The sequence below is a fragment of the Trachinotus anak genome, unplaced genomic scaffold (assembly GCF_046630095.1).
Source record: "Trachinotus anak isolate AG129_WGS33_773 ecotype Australia unplaced genomic scaffold, CSIRO_AGI_Tana_v1 ptg000019l, whole genome shotgun sequence".
NCBI lineage: Eukaryota > Metazoa > Chordata > Actinopteri > Carangiformes > Carangidae > Trachinotus > Trachinotus anak.
This window is the reverse complement of record NW_027273870.1, coordinates 27,987,327-28,007,294: the sequence shown is the minus strand read 5'-3', so window position 1 is coordinate 28,007,294 and position 19,968 is coordinate 27,987,327. Positions and strand designations below refer to the sequence as shown.

Here is a 19,968-nt window from a genome sequence, read left to right as displayed (position 1 = left end):
AGGTCACCCTCATCCTGACTCCTCACCCTCCTCTGCGGGGTCGCGCTGACCTCTTGTGGCAGAACACAGGTCCTGCATTTACAGGTTACTCACAGATACCCATCAGCCCTCCACACTGATGGGTTTGATAACACTCCGCTTATCTGAAGCACTTACTGCTCCTGGATCAGTGTTTATATAAAGCACAGACCTCAAACTTGGGCTAAACTGTAAATTTGAGGCCGTAATCATCATCTTCATCAACAGCCACACGACCATCAATAATGTCGTCATCAAAAAAGCATTAATTGATGTCACTATTTACAGTTTGATACTTTCTACTTCTACTTTCACAGAGAAATGTTGTATTTTTTGTTTCAATTATTATCTCATCTTCTTTAAAACAAGTGAAAAACAGGTGTGAGATACTTTCAGCCTGGTTTAATGGAAGTCAGATTGTTTTATTCATTGATATATGTCTTGAATCTGTCTCCTTTCAGGAGTTTCACACAAATTTCTACGTAGTTTTGAACAAGAGGATTTTTATAGGAAACAGGTTGAAATAATTTAAGTAGAACTGCAGATTTTTTCATTTATTTGACGGAAAAAATGATGAATTGATTACTTAATAAGATGAGGATCATAGAATATGAAGAGATGATAATAATCTAACAACATTTGATATGAAAACACCCTGAAGGTGCCATTCTGCATATTGATGTAAGAAAAACAAATATAAAAATTTAAATAATATTAAGAAAATGAAAAATAAACAGATGAAAAAATCTGAATTTCTATTAAATAACTAAAATTAAATATAACAAATGCAAAATATTGTATTGTTTCCTTACCGTGCTGTCATTGGCTCTCTCAGACTACGTAATCTTTACGTGCCTTCCTATTGGCTGGCGGATTGACGCCTGTGTGTGTTCAGTTCGTCCTGAACCAGCGGAGTGAAGGTGAAGCCGGCCCGTCTCTCTCTCGCTCTCTGCCCGTCGCTGGAAGCACCTTCTCCCGTCTCAACCTCCTGCCCCGCACCGGGATCATCTGCTTTTGCCCCGAGCCATGTCCATATTCAGCGATGTCCCGCAGGCTCCTCCTGTGGCGGTCTTCAAGCTGACCGCCGACTTCCGAGAGGACAGCCACCCGCAGAAGGTGAATCTGGGAGTCGGAGGTAAGAGATGGTCGGCTAATGCTAAAGCTAAGTTAGCTAGCCCCGTTAGTGAGTTAGTCCACCACCGGCTGTGCCTCCGAGCTTGGCCCGGCTCCCCGGCTCTGTGCGCCTCTCCCGGAGCGGTGCCGGTGTTATCTTGCTGTCAGACATTAGCAGCTCTCTGATTTGACCTTCGCTACAGGCTAGCTGAGAAGCTAACGAGCTGGAGCACACATTAGCTGCCCTTCATGTTGACAGCTCGTCGTGTCAGCTCAGTGGAAATGTTGAAGCCACATCTGAAATAACACGTTGGAGAAGCGGGGCCTCGTCTCGTCGCCGCTCTGTCCGTGGACCCCCGCTCGGTTAACGGGAACCGGGTTGTCATGATGTCGCTAAAACATACAGCAGGTGTTTTGAACTAGTTCCGCTCTCTGTCCTTGAACGCATCATCCATAAAGCCAGGGCCAGAGCCTCTATGGTGCGATCACTGAGACTTTCTGCTGCTTCTGAAGCTGTCAGATGACTGTGAAGGCGGGATTATAGGATGCTTTTAGAAACCTGCATTAGTGTAGTTCATATGGTGACAGCTTGCTTGGACAGTAGGGCACAACTGCAATAACAACACAGCCCTTGAGGACCATTTTCTTTGGGTTGAGGACCTGATGCCCACCAGACTAGAGCTATACCAACATGAATACTTGTTCCTTTGTTTATAAAACACTGGATAAACACAGCAACAGGAGGTCAAATCATAGATTTTTGGAAACCTGGAAGTGTTAGTGTCTTAGCCAAGGTAAAACTTTTATATAATTTTTCTCACTTATTTTTTTCTGTCGTATTTAGAGTGATGATAATTTAGCTTTTTATGGTATCGACTTGTCTGTAACATGAAGTCACACATGCATTTGGACTGCTGCATCTTGACCAGGGGCCATAATCAATATAAGTCTTGGAATTTAATGTCTTTCATGAAAGTATGTAATTGTGTGTAGCTGCATGTGTGTTCATCACTCTCACATTCTCAGATAGAGAAATAGTGCAACTTCCAAACTGCAGGAGCTGCATTTTTTTTTTTCGATAAAGGCAAAATGTGTCACAACAGACCATAAAAGAAACATTGTGGAGCTACAGAGACGCCTCGTCCTGCAAATCATCTTCTGGGAGCTTGTTTGGTACAAGCCTCAGCAAAAATGTTTTTCAGTGGAAATGAAATGGAAAAAAATTTAAAACACTACTCCAGCTGAAATAGTGGCTCATTCTACTCACTCACTCTAATTGCAAGATATTTTTTTTTCCATTTTGTTCAGCCCTAATAGATAGATAGATGTCAACTAAACTAAAATAAGCAAACAGGCAGTCTTTCATTGTTAATTTCATTAATCTTAATCCATTTAATGAGCTCAGAAAACTATAACACCATGATACCAGTAAAAACCTGTTAGAACACACACTGAAACAGACATTAAAGAGTCAACATTAGTGCGTTCAGTTGGCAGGAGTGTGGTACCAGCATGGCAGGAAATGCTATATAATTTCTGTTGTTTGCTGCATCTTGTAATTACTGCACCTACAGGGTTTTAAAGTTCACCTCTAATGATGCAACCTGGACTCAAACCTCAGCTGCACTTTTGCAGCTCGTTGCCAAAACACATCTGAGTGCGACAAACCAGTTTGGACTGGAAATAATCAGCAGGGGGAAAAACACAATGAGAGAGACTCACCTGTTTGACGTACTGTAGTCGAGATAAAGATTCTGACACAGGAACTCATCACTGATTCAGCTACAATAACATGCGATGTGGAACTGACGAGTAAAAGATTTAAGGATTGATAAACTGCAATCAGTAGATGTTCCCACTCTGTCCTACACTGAACATGAAGTGAGTCCAGGAAGCAGCAGCTCGCACCTGACACACAGACATCAGTGTTGCTCTGGTGGCCTTCGAAATTATTTTGACGACGGCCAAGGATCCCTCCAGCTGATCCATTCGCCCAGAAACCAACAGACCGGTTTGTTTTGACCTTATAAATGTGGCTGCCCTTTGATTCACAGGAACAGTGTACAGCTGCGGTGCAGGCCTGATATTTGATACAGCTCTGCACAGGCTTCAGGACAGCGTGAGGGAGCAGGAGTTCTTGAGGAGTCAGCTATGTGCGACACTTAGTGTAGTCTGGTTACTGAGGGTGACCTTCAGAGAGGGTGTGACATGACACGAAGTGAAATACTGTTTTTCTCTCTCTTTCCTCTGCGTGTCTTTAGTTATTGTTCCAGAGGCAAGATTATATCGTTATCATTTGTACGTTTCTCAGGCTCTGCTCTTAGTAAAATAAAACACAACACAACTTACATTTGTCAGAGGACGACAAACTAAGACAAAACCTAATACCTGTGAATATGTTGCATAAAAGCTTTGATTGGTTTGTGTTTTTGACATTCTGCGTTAGCTAAAAGGTAACTAGAAGCTTCTGTAGCTCACTGCGCCGCTTTGTGTCCCTCCAGCTTACCGTACTGATGACTGCCAGCCCTGGGTGCTGCCGGTGGTGAAGAAGGTGGAGCGGCTGATTGTGGAGGACAACAGCCTGAACCACGAGTACCTGCCCATCCTCGGCCTGCCCGAGTTCCGCTCCGCCTCCTCCAAGGTCGCGCTGGGAGACGACAGCTCCGCCATCAAGGACAACAGGGTGGGTGCTGGACGCTGGAGGGGGAGGGGGGGTTGATTAGGATGAGCTGTTGGCAGGAGGCTGTGTTTAAAGGCTGTTTCAGGTTTTGTCTCTGTGTGTGTTGTGGAGTTAAACTTAGCACGAAAATCAAACTCGATCTGCAGTCGTCTTTTCTGTCTCTGGGTGAAACAGCAAACAGTTCCCCAGTTTTTTTTTTGTTTTTAAAGCACAGATTTGCAGCTTATTTTCCTCCACTGAAGCAGTTTCAATTACATCATGTCATGTGTGAATATTGTCCCATTAATATATCTGGTTTTACTACTATTGCTGTGCTCAATAAATATCTGAGTGAGGTAATATTAAGTTAATTTACAAACTGATGGTTATTAATTCAGAGGGCGGGTCAAACATTTCTTAATGAGGCTATAATATTATTGAGTTGTTAGATAAGTCAACAGTTTTCTCCTTCACAAGCTTCACATCATTGTGAATTGGATTAAATAAGGATTCAGGGCTCTGATGACTTCTGATAACGTTTGATTAATCAATGAAATGCTATAGTCCATAGTCAGATTCATGGTTATCGGTGGTGTAAAGGAGCTATTTGTAAGTTTTGCAATTGTTACATGGTTAACGTTAGCATTAGCAGCTGTTTACGTATCAGTCTAGAGGAAACATTGTGAGTTCAAACTTCATTCCTTTACTCTCCAACAGCTGTCTCCAGAGGTGGAGAGCGATGCTAATGATTACTCTTGTTCCAATCAGTTATCTTCTGAAGTTAGTGCGCTAACCAGCTAGCCCCAGCTCATTCCAGCTAGTCTCGTCTGCCCTGAAGACAAAGCGCTGCTCAGAGGATGAACTTTTATAACCTCTTGTGTTATAAAGACAACAATGGTCAAAGCTCTTGTCAAGTGCTGATCACCACCACCTGCTCCTGGGAGGAAACCACGTTCAGCAGCAGAGAAAACGTACAAATAGCCCCTTTAATCCTTCATGCTGTTGACCAGATTCTCGTTATCTCTTCTCTATCCGTCCTGTTTCCCTCCTGCTGGCGTCTCTCTCAGGTTGGAGGAGTCCAGGCTCTGGGCGGGACCGGTGCCTTGAGGATCGGGGCAGAGTTCCTGCGGCGCTGGTACAACGGCACCAACAACACAGCTACGCCCGTCTACGTCTCAGCGCCCACCTGGGGTTAGTAGACAGCTGCAAAGCAAGTGATGATAAGTTAGTGCTGAAACGCCTCACTGCTGCATTCTCCTTTGTGTTCATCTTCATCTTCCTCTTCCTCCCAGAGAACCACAACAGTGTGTTTGCTGATGCTGGCTTCAAAGACATCCGGCCATACCACTACTGGGATGCTGCTAAAAGGGGCCTGGACCTCACCGGGCTCCTGGATGACCTGGAGGTGAGGGCTGGTTAGGTAACGAGTCGTCTGATAAAACATTGACAAGTATTTTATCCTGTGACTTGTCCTAAAACAAGAATGGAAAAGATGTGATGTCATTTCTGTAGATATTTTGCATTTAAGCATCAAATTTCATAAATTGTCAACAAAAGCCACAGTTTCTCTTTGAAATCCAAGGCTTTAAATTAAAAAAAGTTGCAATAAAAATCAGTTTGTTTGTATTTAGGCTTCGTCTAAGACCAAAAAAAGAACCAGTGGAAGTAACAGACTCTGAAGATCTGTGAAATTCTCTTCCTGCTCTCACTTGGTCCTGTGACTTTGCCTCTCACGTCACACTTGTGTACACATGACTCATGTCTGTCACACGTTACTGATTAACAACTCTGTATTGTAGGTGCAATTTTAGACTCAACTGATTTTATAATATAATAAAATAAATAAATCTGATCATGATGCACTGAGAACAACAGCTGCAAGACTTCTGTTGGAAAAATAGAAGAGTGAGATGATAGAAGAAAGAAAAGAGCATTTGCAGGAACAGAAGCAGTTAAAACTAAGAACTCCCTTTCATATTTTTTTTTAATGTTGTTTATCTCTGACTCAACAGAAAGCTCCAGAACGCTCCATCTTCGTCCTCCACGCCTGCGCACACAACCCCACCGGCACTGACCCGACCCCGGACGAGTGGAAGCAGATTGCAGAGATCATGAAGGTGAAAACGATGTCGTTCATGCGGTTTTTCAGATCAGGTGATGATGTTGTTGGTGATGTCAGAGCCTCGAACACGTTCCCTCACGTGTTCGCTCTTCTCAGACTCTTCCACTGATGAAAGCACAAACTGTGTCCAGTGTATCTGCTTGTTGTGTCTCGATAATCTCATCAGGATTATGTGTGTTTTTGCTTCTGCTTGTTAATGTTAATCAGTGTTGCACAAACTTCACTTAATATTTGTGTTTGAGCAAACGATGCTGATATCACCATTTCAACATCTAATCAATAACATTTTCTTCTTAGATTTTTCTTGTCTTTCACTTCATGTTTTTATTCCTCTCTGTCTTTCCCTCTCCAGAGGAGGAATCTGTTTGTGTTCTTTGACTCGGCCTATCAGGGCTTCGCCTCTGGCAGCCTGGACAAAGACGCCTGGGCCATCCGGTACTTTGTCTCCGAGGGCTTTGAGCTCTTTGTAGCCCAGTCCTTCTCCAAGAACTTCGGCCTGTACAGTGAGTACATGCACACACAGGTGTAGTCCTGCATGGTTTAGTGTGTATCGTGGCCCCCAGGTCTAATTAATTCAAAACTCTACCTGCCAAAAGTTTAACCCTTTACCCCCTCCCAGTAGACACTGTGTTAACAGAAACATCATGTAATTCCTCTTCTTCCTGCTGCTGTTATCAGATGAGAGGGTGGGGAACCTGACGGTGGTTGCCCAGGACAACGAGAATCTGACCCGTATCCTGTCTCAGATGGAGAAGATTGTCAGGACGACCTGGTCCAACCCCCCATCTCAGGGAGCTCGCATCGTCAGCAAGACCCTCAACTGCCCCGAGCTGTTCGCTGAATGGTACCTAACCTCTAACTTCAGCCAGTTAGCACTGGAGCCAGTTAGCATTAGAGCCTGCTAACATTAGAGACAGTTAGCATTGGAGCGAGTTAGCATTGGAGCGAGTTAGCATAGGAGACAGTTAGAATTGGAGCCTGCTAGCAGTGGCGGTTCCAGCTGGCGCTCTGGGTGAACAGTTGGGTTCCCTCAGGTCGTGGCCGTGTGGCAGACACAACAAATTGAAATCTTCATGGACATGGATGTGGAAAGTATAACACTGTCTCAATGTTATCCTCATGGTGTGTCTCTCTTTTTTTAAACCTCCCCCTCTCCCCCTCTCCTCCCCCCTGCAGGAAGGGTAACGTGAAGACCATGGCGGACCGGGTTCTGTTGATGAGGGATGAGCTGAAGGCGAAGCTGCAGGCTCTGGGCACCCCGGGGACCTGGGACCACATCACCCAGCAGATTGGCATGTTCAGCTTCACCGGCCTGAACCGTGAGTACTGCACACACACACACACACACACACACACACACACACACTCTTTAGACACAATGACTCAGGTGTTTTAGTGTCCTCCACTGTTACTACATGTAGTGTTGACATGAAAAATGATGCGCAATCGGTGTCTGTTCATCTTTTGTCTTTATATCCTCTTTGATGATGAAATGAAATGCTATTAATTAAGATGTCTCATTATTAAAAATGAAAATGAAAATGACGGGTAATAATAGATCATGACGGAATTTCTAGTTTCTAGAGAATTTCTATACTCAAGGTCCACTTCGAGCTTCTTCCAGAGCTTTCACCCACTGCTAGATTTTGCTCCTGGGGTTCAGTGAAGTTCTGCACTGTGTTCAGCAGTGAAGGGATCAGCATGAGGCCTGAGCTCTTGTTCTACATTGTGTGTGACCGTCACGTGTTGTCATGTGTCTTGCAGCCAAACAGGTGGAGTACATGATCAAAGAGAAGCACGTGTACCTGATGGCCAGCGGTCGCATCAACATGTGCGGCCTGACCACCAAGAACATCGACTACGTCGCTCAGTCCATCCACGACGCCGTTACCAAGGTCCAGTAATGGCCGCTTCCCTGTCCGCCCACTTCCTGCCTCCTGTGCGTCCACAGGAAGAATCATCATGTCTGTGCCCCCCTCCCCCTGTGCCCACCCCCCGCTTATCCTCTCCTCTGATTGGATAAACTGCAGCAGGATGTTTATTTTTTCATGCAGTTGAACCAGTGGGAGGGTGGATGTGTTTCTGTCCTCAAACAAAAATCTTTTTGGGAGGTGCAATGACTTTAGTGAAACACTTGAACCGTCAGCAGAGCTCAGTGTATCCGGATGTGTAGAAGTAAAAAAGCTAAAACGTCTTTTTATTCAGGTCCCTTCATTTGTAAATCACCTGCCTTTGTGCTTTCTGCTCGCCTCCGTTTTTGTTTGTTTCACGCTGGACAGCAGAACGTTGGCCAGGGAGGTTTTTAATGAAATTTTTGTGCTTCCACAATAATTTACAGCACTTCAAGGGATTAGCTATGATGTACCTGTGGCATGGAACAAATGGCATCACTAATAAGTTAATGTAAATAAATGTAATCACCGTTAGAGGGCCTACCTTTTCCTGCTCAAGCACTGAACTCATCTTTACTTCAGCTCAGAGCCCAGAATCAGTTTGAGGAAAATCACGATTTCAGTCTAACAATAATTAACAGAAATCTGTATCAACATATGAATGAACCAACACATTGTTTTTACTGTTTTTGAGCCCGGTTTTAATTTTAGATCAGTTGTTGGGAACAACCAATCAGCACAATCGACTCATCCCAGCAGATTTGTTACTGTAAAGTCTAGAGAAGGGCACTAACGGTTCTTGTCATTTGACTCAGTTGAAAGGTCATTTAAAGGCAATGCATGTGCCTGATGTTGGATTTCTTTTGCCTTGTCGGAACTGTGCAGCTGCGTAGAAGATCGTGATGTTAGTTGAAGTTCACAAAGCGACTTTTTCGTGCCATCACTGAACAAAACTCACCTCTGTGCCGCCTGTTGTTGTTTCGTCTCCACCCCGCAGTGCCCTTATTGTGTAACAGAAAGCCAATGTAAAGTGAAGTCGTTGTAACGAGCCAGTCTGATCACACCTCAGAGCCTGACACTTGTTAGCCACTCAGCCACACTCCCATTATGTGGTGTTGTTTGCAATGGCACACAGCAGCAGTATGTGTTCATACTGAAATAAATTATAAACCACAGGAACCAACTGACCTCTGATCTCTGCCTGCTTTTTTCCCCCACACAAACCCTTCTGGAGCTGTACACAGGTTCTATAATATCTACATGTAAAAATGGAAAAGTGTGAAAACCTCTGAAAAAGAGAAGAAACTCCAGACTTGGAAGTTGAATTTTCTCTCATAATGATGCTAACAGAGCTTGTTCTTTTTTTTGTCTTCTTACGCTCACTGGTAGCACCCTTTGGAAAAACCCAACCAATCCCAAGCAATGAATCTTGGGATAGGTAGGGCCACTCAGCTCCAAGCTACTGGTTCCTCCTGAGGATGTACATCTTTACAACAGCTCACAAATATGTAGTTTAATTTTTAAAAAAACTGTAATTTCCTGAAGCAGCTTGTTGTAGTTTTTACTAAACTTTATCCAGCAGGAGGAAAGAGTGCAGTGTTGGGGACTATTTTCAGGCGTGGATGAATACACAACTGGTTCTCTTGAGAGGAGGATGGTGTATGTGTGACTGAGTCAAAATAAACTACGGTGTTTGTGTGTGTGTTCATGGTGATGAAGGAACATGTCGCAGTCTCATCAAAAACATCCTGCAGCAGAATCAGTGTATTGTCTGGTTTTGACCTCAAGGATGATGCTGATTGGCTGACGCCGGCGCTCCAATGCAGCAAAGTGACTCAGCAGGTTTTGTATTGCATTGAGGACGGATGCTTCCTCTCTCCCTCTGCTACATTAGCCCATGAGCAGAGTTTGAGAGCACCCCTCCCACTGTCTCATCCTCCTGACGGGATGCTGATGCCAGGATTTATCACCGATAGGATCTTTTAATTCGATGGTTGTCATATTTAAATACACATAAAAGATTCCCTTGGAAAGAAAACTTGAAACAAATACAGCTCTTCACTGTCTGTGACCCTCCAAAATAAAATGTCAAAACCAACACAGCAGGTTAGATTAGACAGAAAACTAAATTATATAAGTCATTTTGACTGGTTTTTACAGACAAAGTTACCTCACTTACAGAAACAGACCTTTGTCATTTGCTGTCATTCACCAAAGAAATTCAGTGTTTGCTCAAACCAATCCATGAAAAGTTAACAATAAGTCATCGTAATTTGTACTAATTTGGCGTCGCTTTCCAAACTAGATCTAAATTGTGTAAATACAGACCTTTAGTTTGATGTTAAAATAAATATGCAGAAGCACAGAGCAGACTTAGTTTGGACTGTGGTTCTCTTAAAACTTGAGCTAAATGAGCCAGAATATTTCAACTGGGCCAACTGTTATTAAGAATAATGAGTAAGTTGATAATATCATGTGAGAAATGTTTTGTAAAGGTTAACGGTGCCATGGCAGTGAACTCAGGAGTATAATGCAATTCTTTAGATATAAAAGGTTTGTGAATACCAAAAAAGTGATGCAGAAAATCTTCCCCTAGCCTTTCTTTGTTGTTTTTAGTGCATTTATTTATTTTTTCCTTTTATTTTGAAGGTTGTTTTATGTGAAATTTGCTCAAATTCAATCAAATCCTGATAAAGTATATTTCCTGTACCCCGAAGAAGGCTGAGAACATGACCTGTGAGTGAGTTCAACATGGGACATGAGCCACTGTTATCATCACCTCACACTGAGGGGCCACAATAGATTTTCAGGTGCAGTGCTGAGTTATTGAAAATATACATTAGAAGGATTTTCCATGATGTGTAACTCTACTCAGTTCAATTAATGAAAATACTAATGATCAACAGACAGGTCTTTGTCAAGGCTGCTCTCAGCAGCTTCTGTGATTACAGAAACAAAAGCTGTGGTGTGAATTCAACAAGGTCATGAAGAAGTTCAGGTTAACTGCCTCAGACCGAGGAGTCAGGGTCACAGTAGTGGACTAGAGAGCAGGATTTTTACTCTCCATACAGAAGGTTTTATTCAGAAGTGATTCAGAAAATTTGTCAAGAGAAGCTTCAATGTACCAACAAGTGTAAAGATTTTCTGATGGAAACGGACCAGTTTTGGAAGCTCTTTCCACTGATACCCAGGTGCAGAGGAGACACAGATTTACATTTTTTTTTTTTTTTTGGAAAGGCATATTTTTTATTTAAAACAACAGATTTCTTATGGAAAAAACTAAAGAACATTTGTGCTCAACAGAGCTGGAAATCATCTGAGAAGTTCTACATATCATTACAACATAACACAACATAACATTTCAACATGCTGACAGGAGAAAGGCACCAAGCAAAAATTAATCAGGGTTTCATAGATTTTCAGGTGCAGCAGAGACATTTACACTAAAGAAGGTGGAGGACAGGAAGTCATAGTGGGCCATTTCAAGACCTTCATTGCGGAGGTTTCTTCACTGGTGTCTATTGTGGCAGCAACTCAAGAATCCAGTGGTGGACACCAGCATTGGAGGAAGACTTGAGGTTGAGGAGGCAAATATTACAGTTTGAGAGGATTCGATGAGTCAGCAAGGAGGTTCGAGCTTTGTCCATACTGCGAACGACTGACCTGGACTGCAGAATTGTCAGAGCTCTCTGTGGAGGGTTAAGTGCTGGAGGGCCCAGGACAGGCTTTTTACTTTGTCCTGCTGAGGTCACTGAGGTAGTTCAGAGGCGAGTGATACAACCACCCCCATGCAGCAAAGACCACCATAAATACTGTCAGAAACCCGGGCAAACCGGTTGGTCCATTGTTTTAAGTTCCAATATATATAGAAGATGTTGTGTAATCTAGACTAGACTATGTTTCTGAGTGAGAGGAGCAAGTGTGATAATTAAACATTGCTCCTGTGATGAGGTTCTGCACTTCATCGTGTGTATGGAGCAACCGCCTACCAACAGCAACCACCTGAAACACCCTAGAAAGCTCAGACAACTGAAAAGTGACTTCTGCTTCTTCCAAATGCACAGTACAGCATTTATAGTTCAGTGAATTAAATTTCTGATGATTTTACAATGAAGCTAATTGTTTGTTGTCTGTTAAAATGACAGCACAGAGGTTAAAACAGACCATCATGGTGTTACAGCTCCACAAATCCTCTTAGGGAGGAAGTTGGGATGTGACGGTCTTTGGGTGTGAATAGTATCTGACACCACAGTGATTGTGTTCTTTTCTTCCAGACCTTTCACTAACCTTAACCACTAACCTTAACCACTAACCCTGTTTCCCTAACCAGTGTCTTAAATTTAACCTAACTTAAGTATACAAGTGAGGGATTGAAAATTGTTTTAAAATAACTTGTTGGTCAAATGCTACTAATCAAGATGCAAGATTGATTATTTTTAAAAGTTTTTTTCAAGATCCTTCTTTCAGGAGGCAGCAGACCCTGAGGAAGGTGTACCAGAGGTCACTGACAGGGAGTCCCCCTGGTCCCAGGTATCAATCAGCAGCCACCACTCAAGGACAAAGCACACACCACAGCCTCCTGCATCACTCAGTTCTCTAGGATTATATCCACACTATTTCTGTCTCTTAAATCAAGTCTTGCGTTCTTGTGCAAGAACATGAGACACATGTGCCAATGTGCCTGCTCACAATGGCAACTAGGCCAGGTACTCGTGGCTGTGCCTGCCTTAGGTCGTCCCCAGGTTCTGCAGGGGGGATCTTACCCGTCATAGGCGAACAAGTCTTCCATACCTGCCTGTTTTTCTGTCACACCATGTCCTGTGTTCCTGCACACTGTCTTCACACTGTACACAAACACAAGTCACAATGTTCCCGCGCACTGTGCCTGCTCACAGTGGCGATGGGGTCAAGTACTCGTGGCTGTTCCTGTCTTAGGTTGTCCCGAGGATTTGCAGGGGGATCTTACCCGTCATAGGTTAAGCAGTCTTCCATACTTGACCCTTTCTTATGTCTGATATAAGTCCATTTGGTTTCTTTCAACAAGTGGGAATGTATCACCACCTGTTCAGTTTTAAGGAGGATCTAAACGTGCCTGACCTGAGTGGTGCAGAATTAATACTCATGAGAATCCCGATTCTCCCCACGAGCCTCAATTACCTTCCTCAGGACAAATGTATATTAAAAGGAGATATAATGAATGAGAGACCAACAAGCAAACTAGTTAGACAGGTCTATGTGATCAGCGTCCAACTTTTTAAAAGGACAAGTGCTGTTCAGCTACACAAGATTATGCATCAAGCTGAAAGATGTGGTGACCTTCAATCTCAAAGACTGAGCACATGCCACGCTGAGTGGATCAGCCTGTGCCTATCTTTTGCCAAATGGTGTGGAACACCTGCCAGACCCCACTTCAAGGGGTTAGTTTAGGTTGGTTGATGTTAACCAGGTTAAAGTTAGACTAGGCTGGATTATGGTTAGGTTAGGTTATGTTAAATTAGGTTAGGTTAGGTTAGGTTAGGTTAGGTGAGGCTAAAATTAGTGTGAACTACATATTGAGTTGCCTTTTAGCAAAATGTGAACATAAACTTAAGTTCCCTCTAGTAAGAAGTTACTATGTAAATGTCTGGGTTTTTATTGTGAAAGGTACAACAGAGGTAGTGTATCTGCAATGTGCTGTTGTTGAAAACTGTTTAGACAATGAGGGAAGTAGTAAAAGTTTTATCACCTTGGTTCCGACTATGGAGCCTCCAGGCTATTATTTCATAATCCTCATCCTTGTTGTCAGACACGTATTGTGTATAAAACAGATGAGGAACTTTACAGGAGTTTCAGCTAATTAGTCAACTTTGCTCAGCTTAACTTAGTAGTTAACAAAAAACAATGTACTTCTTGTATCCAGATGTTATCAGAGTATAGTTTGAATGAACAGCAAGTTAAATATCTGAGCAGTGTAAAGTGGTTGCTGTTGAGCAAGAACACTACAATGGTGAAGACCCACCGAATTACAGGGAAATGACAAAAATTAAAATATCTAAAAAGACCTGAGTAACCACCTTGAAAAATCCTTGCAACCACTTGATAACATCCTAGACGTTGACTTTAGACCTGACGTAACCTAAACACGAGAACAGATAAGGAGGGATAATAAAGGAGAAGGCAAACGTGTCCGATGGAACATGTATTAGTCAAATATTAAATAAGTCTTAAGATCGCACACAGAGCTGAAAGACACAAGTTCAGACTCATCCACGGACAAAAACTGGTGCATACCCTCTCTGAGTATAATGTCCTGATCTGTAGGGTTTAACACACGACCTGAAGTAACCCCGTCCTTCACTGACATCACTATGCAAGCCGTGACACACTCCCTCTTATTTTGGAGTTTGGGCACTAAGTCACCCACAAAGTCAGGGAGGTGGTCAATGGGTCACATGGTTAGAGACAGGAAGGTCCTGACCCAGCAGTGCTGCCTGCGTTGACCCCATAAGTGCATAGAAAGCATGGTGCCAGGATTCAGTACCTAGATGTGGAGTGACAGTTATGGTGCCCAATGAATCAAGCATATGCTCATCTACAGCTGATGCAGCAATAGCGTCAGCAGGTAGGGGCCACCTGCGCAGTGCTCATGTCTTCAGTAAGTCCGTCCATGGCTCTGTACAAACCACCTCCATCAGATGTCCAACTATAGAGTCTCTCTGGCCATCTCAAATTGGCCAGTAATGACCAGGGCGTCTTCAAGATCAGCAGATCAGCCCCAACACAGATGCCTCCATCTTCGGTGTTTGGCGTGGTGCAGCATGTGGAATGACAATGCAGGAGCCTCTCAATGGCCCGAACCCTAACCCTGTTTTCCCAGTGTTGGAGAGCTGTGTTCACACAGTGTGATGAGCTGTGTCACATGTGCTCCAGTCCAGAGTGGGATCCTCTAAGTTCTCCAGTTGTTATGGTGTGAAAGCATGTGGCTCTGCATGTTGGGCCACAAGGTTAATGAGATCCTCTGTGGTACCATGAGGTCATGGTGGGTTAACTGTGAGGGTGACAGTGGATCAGCTGAAGGGGGGGAGTCAGCTGAAGGAATGAGGGGAGGGCAAGGAAGGAAAAAGCCACAAAAGGGAGGAGGAGGAGGAGACAGACAGCTGTAGTTACTGGTCACTGTGCAGATAAAATCTGTTGTAGTGACTACAGCTGTCTGTGTCCTCCTCCTCCTCCCTCTCTAAACTTTCTCCTTCCTTGTCCTCCCATTGTTCCTTCAGCTGACTCCCCTCCCTTTCCTCCCAGTTCAGCTGATCCACTGTCACCCTCACAGTTAACCCACCACTACCTCATGGTACCACAGAGGATCTCATTAACCTTGTGGCCCAACATGCAGAGCCACATGCTTTCACACCACAACAACTGGAGAACTTAGAGGATCCCACTCTGGACTGGAGCACATGTGACACAGCTCATCACACTGTGTGAACAAAGCTCTCCAACACTGGGGAAACTGTATTGAGGGGCTCCTGCATTGTCATTCCACCTGCTGCAAGACGCCAAACGCTGATGTTGGTGCACAAAGGGAAACAGTAAAAACAAAACAAAGACAAGAAAAACAACCATGTAACCTCTCTTAACCTTTCATCACGTTATCTCCAGAGGTGAAATGTATTGTGGTCGTCTTCCTTAATACCACCCCAACACAGATGCCCCCATCTTCGGCGTTTGGCGTTGTGCAGCATGTGGAATGACAATGCAGGAGCCCCTCAATGGCCCGAACCCTAACCCTGTTTTCCCAGTGTTGGAGAGCTGTGTTCACACAGTGTGATGAGCTGTGTCACATGTGCTCCAGTCCAGAGTGGGATCCTCTAAATTCTCCAGTTTTTATGGTGTGAAAGCATGTGGCTCTGCATGTTGGGCCACAAGGTTAATGAGATCCTCTGTGGTACCATGAGGTAGTGGTGGGTTAACTGTGAGGGTGACAGTGGATCAGCTGAAGGGGGGGAGTCAGCTGAAGGAATGAGGGGAGGACAAGGAAGGAAAAAGCCACGAAAGGGAGGAGGAGGAGAAGACTGAAAGCTGTAGTTACTGGTCACTGTGCAGATAAAATCTGTTGTAGTGACTACAGCTGTCTGTGTCCTCGTCCTCCTCCCTCTCTAAACTTTCTCCTTCCTTGTCTTCCTGTTGTTCCTTCAGCTGACTCCCCTCCCTTTCCTCCCAGTTCAGCTGATCCACTGTCACCCTCACAGTTAACCCACCACTACCTCATGGTACCACAGAGGATCTCATTAACCTTGTGGCCCAACATGCAGAGCCACATGCTTTCACACCACAGCAACTGGAGAACTTAGAGGATCCCACTCTGGACTGGAGCACATGTGACACAGCTCATCACACTGTGTGAACAAAGCTCTCCAACACTGGGGAAACTGTATTGAGGGGCTCCTGCATTGTCATTCCACCTGCTGCAAGACGCCAAACGCTGATGTTGGTGCACAAAGGGAAACAGTAAAAACAAAACAAAGACAAGAAAAACAACCATGTAACCTCTCTTAACCTTTCATCACGTTATCTCCAGAGGTGAAATGTATTGTGGTCGTCTTCCTTAATACCACCCCAACACAGATGCCCCCATCTTCGGCGTTTGGCGTTGTGCAGCATGTGGAATGACAATGCAGGAGCCCCTCAATGGCCCGAACCCTAACCCTGTTTTCCCAGTGTTGGAGAGCTGTGTTCACACAGTGTGATGAGCTGTGTCACATGTGCTCCAGTCCAGAGTGGGATCCTCTAAGTTCTCCAGTTGTTATGGTGTGAAAGCATGTGGCTCTGCATGTTGGGCCACAAGGTTAATGAGATCCTCTGTGGTACCATGAGGTAGTGGTGGGTTAACTGTGAGGGTGACAGTGGATCAGCTGAAGGGGGGAGTCAGCTGAAGGAATGAGGGGAGGACAATGAAGGAAAAAGCCACGAAAGGGAGGAGGAGGAGAAGACAGAAAGCTGTAGTTACTGGTCACTGTGCAGATAAAATCTGTTGTAGTGACTACAGCTGTCTGTGTCCTCGTCCTCCTCCCTCTCTAAACTTTCTCCTTCCTTGTCTTCCCGTTGTTCCTTCAGCTGACTCCCCTCCCTTTCCTCCCAGTTCAGCTGATCCACTGTCACCCTCACAGTTAACCCACCACTACCTCATGGTACCACAGAGGATCTCATTAACCTTGTGGACCAACATGCAGAGCCACATGCTTTCACACCACAACAACTGGAGAACTTAGAGGATCCCACTCTGGACTGGAGCACATGTGACACAGCTCATCACACTGTGTGAACAAAGCTCTCCAACACTGGGGAAACTGTATTGAGGGGCTCCTGCATTGTCATTCCACCTGCTGCAAAAGTAAAAATGAAACAAAGAACAACAACTGCATAAGGTCTCTTAACCTTTCACCTCCCTTCTGATTGGGCCAGGACAGAGCAGCAGTGTACCTCTTGTGAGGGAAAACATTGAAAGGACTGGGAATGTGTTGTGCTTCATATAGTGATGTCAGTGAGGGCTGGGGTTACTACAGGTCGTGTGTTAAAACCTACAGATCAGGACATTACATTTTGTCTGTGGATGAGTCTGAGTTTGTGTCTCACAGCTCTGTGTGGGATCTAAAGTCTAATTTGATATTAATATTTGACGTCCACTTTATCCCATCTGACACTTTCACATCTATTATTATCTCTCTTTTTCTCAGGTTAGGTTACATGAGGTCTAAAGTCAAAATCTAGGATGTTACCAAGTGGTTGTAAGAAATTTTTAGATGTTTGAAATTTCTTTAGTACAGTTTATTTATCCTTCCCTCCATTTCCTCAGGCACATGTACACGACTCCGTGACCTGAATAAACTTTTTGCCCGGGAGTAAACTGACTTTGATGGTCTCTTTGTTTTGCTGCCTACCTCTGTGCTGGTCTCTTTGTCTCCCTCTCTTGCCCTCCTCTTTCTTTCCCTCTCCTTTACCCTCGCCTGGTCCCGCTCTATCGCTCGTTTGATCACTAGCAGCCGCCTCCTTATATAGTACTGCCTCTTCATCTTCAGCTCCTTCTGTTGCACTCTGTCGCCTGAAACTAAGAGAATAAAGGTTGAGTCATTGGGTTTTTTGAAGGTGGTGAACCTGCAGGAATAAAGACCAGTTAAAGACTTTTCACATTGTCACTGTGTGTTTAAGGCTCTTTAATGAATATTTGTCATCTGTGTGTGTTCAGAGTTTTAATATTGGGAATCTGTGACAGCTGATTGAGGATAAACCTGATGGCTTTGGATGAAAAGTGTGTTATGTTGTTATGCTTAGAATTTTTTAGTAAAAAAATAAACTGAATAAATAAAAGTTAAAAAGCGTCACAAGATAAATGTGAGGAGTCATTAGATGATTAAACTAAAACCTGGAAATTAGTTAGCATGTTAGCACTTCCTGTTCCCGCCTCATGAAGTCTCTGGGTTGTTTGAATGGTTTGAATGTGTTAGATGACTCAAATAAGGTCTGTGGGTCACACAAGTTTAAGACAATCTTCACATTTGATTCTGAAAAAAATCCCACTGGCTTTCTGTTGAGGTAACCATGGTGACGCCAACATCCGGGTTGGACTAAAAAAATACATCATCCCTGCGGGATTGTAATGGACTTTTCTCTGATGTTTTCTTTTACCTCTCTGAGTCTTAAACAGTTATTGAAATAAAACCATTGGAGCAGTTTGGAGGGAAAACTCAGAGACATCTCGAACATGACACAGGAACCACTTGTTTGTTCTTTAACAGTAAGTTTATAAGTTTATTATACTGTGTGTGTTTTAATGTGAAAGTTAATCTGCAGAGTAACTAATAACTACAGCATCACTGCCCGAGCCTCAGTATTAAAACACACGTACTGAATCAGATGGTTTTTGTTTTGTAATTAACATGAATTCATTTGCTTCTTTAAAACAAAATGCCAAACATGCTTCATAATCCAGACTTTAAAGTGAGTGTGCATGTGCAGCACAGGCTCCTGTGAACCTGTGGCAGTGTGAGTGCTGAGTTTCTTACTGTCCAGTTGGATGAACCACTCGTTCTCATACGTCCTGTTGATGGCTTTGATGACTCTGGCTCTCTGGGCCTTAAACACCCACATCCACAGTCTGGAGGTCCTGCTCATCTTAGGAGACTCAGACCTTGTGTCTGTCTCCTCCTGCTCCTCCTCTTCCTCCTCCCTCTCTCGTCTTTCACCTTCCTCGTCCTCCTCTTGTTCCTGCTCCTGACTTTCGCTCTCCTTCTTCTCCCCCTTCCATTTTTCTTTCTCCTCTTTCTCTTGTCTTTTTCTCTCCTTCTCCTGCACCTTCTGCAATTTTCTTTGTTCCTTCTTGAGGAGATTTCTTTCCTCCTTTACCTCCTTTCTCTCCTTTTCCTCCCTCTTCATTTCCTGCTTCTCCTCCTTCTCCTGTCTCTTTCTTTCTTTCTTCTCCATAATCTCTCTCTCCTTCTCCTCCTTCTCTTGTCTCTTTCTTTCCTTCTTCTCCATCTTCTGTCTTTCCTTCTCCTCCTTCTCTTGTCTCTTTCTTTCCTCCCTCTCCTCTTTCTCTTGTCTGTTTCTCTCTTCCTTCTCCATCTTCTTTCTCTCTTTCTCCTCCTTCTTTCTCTTTCTTTCCTCCTTCTCCTGTCTGTTTCTTTCCTCCTTCTCCTGTCTGTTTCTTTCCTTCTTCTCTTTCTCTTGTCTCTTTCTCTCTTCCTTCTCCATCTTCTGTCTGTCTTTCTCCTCCTTCTTTTGCCTCTCTCTCTCCTCTTTCTCTCTCTTCTTCTCCTCCTCTTTACTCATCTCTCTTGTCTGCTGGGTGGTAGAGGGCCCATCATCTTTAACAGATGGTATCTCAGCCCTTCGTGTGATGGGACCTTCGTCGATGTTTTGACAGGATGAAGGGCTGTCGTCCTTAACGATGAATAAATCGTACAAAAACAAAGGCCTCTCACACCTTTGTTTAGTCTTATTTTGAAAAGCCGAAGAGCTGTGATCCTGCCGGGTGGAATCGGGCGAAGTATCTGCAGGTTCTGACAGATACTCGAGTCTCACAGCTCTTCGGTTGTGCGTCCTTCTTGGAAAGAAGGAGCACGAATCTCGCAGAGACAGATCTCTCGTAACGGATGGTTGCACAGAACAGGACATGTTAACACTCACAGATA

At 44.0% G+C, this 19,968-nt stretch overlaps 2 protein-coding genes across 2 annotated transcripts; one reads left to right on the top strand and one right to left on the bottom strand.

The window, feature by feature from the left end:
* The first annotated feature begins 902 nt into the window (after positions 1-902).
* On the top strand, positions 903-8,991 carry LOC139636340 (aspartate aminotransferase, cytoplasmic-like). Its single transcript, XM_071504333.1, has 9 exons — positions 903-1,153; positions 3,633-3,814; positions 4,858-4,981; positions 5,083-5,195; positions 5,803-5,907; positions 6,265-6,415; positions 6,591-6,756; positions 7,089-7,231; positions 7,677-8,991. The coding sequence occupies exons 1-9, from the start codon at positions 1,045-1,047 to the stop codon at positions 7,814-7,816; spliced, it is 1,233 nt and encodes a 410-aa protein (XP_071360434.1). The 5' UTR covers positions 903-1,044; the 3' UTR covers positions 7,817-8,991.
* Positions 8,992-12,563: 3,572 nt separating this feature from the next.
* LOC139636091 (uncharacterized) lies at positions 12,564-19,655 on the bottom strand. Its single transcript, XM_071503778.1, has 3 exons — positions 18,841-19,655; positions 17,690-17,885; positions 12,564-12,648 (listed from the first exon to the last, which is right to left on the bottom strand). Exons 1-3 carry the CDS (start codon positions 19,604-19,606, stop codon positions 12,564-12,566), a joined length of 1,047 nt encoding a protein of 348 aa, XP_071359879.1. The 5' UTR covers positions 19,607-19,655.
* Between the last annotated feature and the right edge of the window lie 313 nt (positions 19,656-19,968).

Excerpts from the sequence above, each read along its gene's own strand:
- LOC139636340 (XM_071504333.1), top strand. The coding sequence starts at position 1,045 with ATGTCCATATTCAGCGATGTCCCGCAGGCTCCTCCTGTGGCGGTCTTC. Across the intron at positions 3,815-4,857 it reads CCGCCATCAAGGACAACAGG|GTTGGAGGAGTCCAGGCTCT; the intron begins GTGGGTGCTGGA and ends CGTCTCTCTCAG. Across the intron at positions 5,196-5,802 it reads GGCTCCTGGATGACCTGGAG|AAAGCTCCAGAACGCTCCAT; the intron begins GTGAGGGCTGGT and ends CTGACTCAACAG.
- LOC139636091 (XM_071503778.1), bottom strand. The coding sequence starts at position 19,606 with ATGAGTAAAGAGGAGGAGAAGAAGAGAGAGAAAGAGGAGAGAGAGAGG. Across the intron at positions 17,886-18,840 it reads GTGGTTCATCCAACTGGACA|TTTCAGGCGACAGAGTGCAA; the intron begins GTAAGAAACTCA and ends TTATTCTCTTAG. Across the intron at positions 12,649-17,689 it reads AAAACAAAGAGACCATCAAA|TGTGAAGACAGTGTGCAGGA; the intron begins GTCAGTTTACTC and ends GTTTGTGTACAG.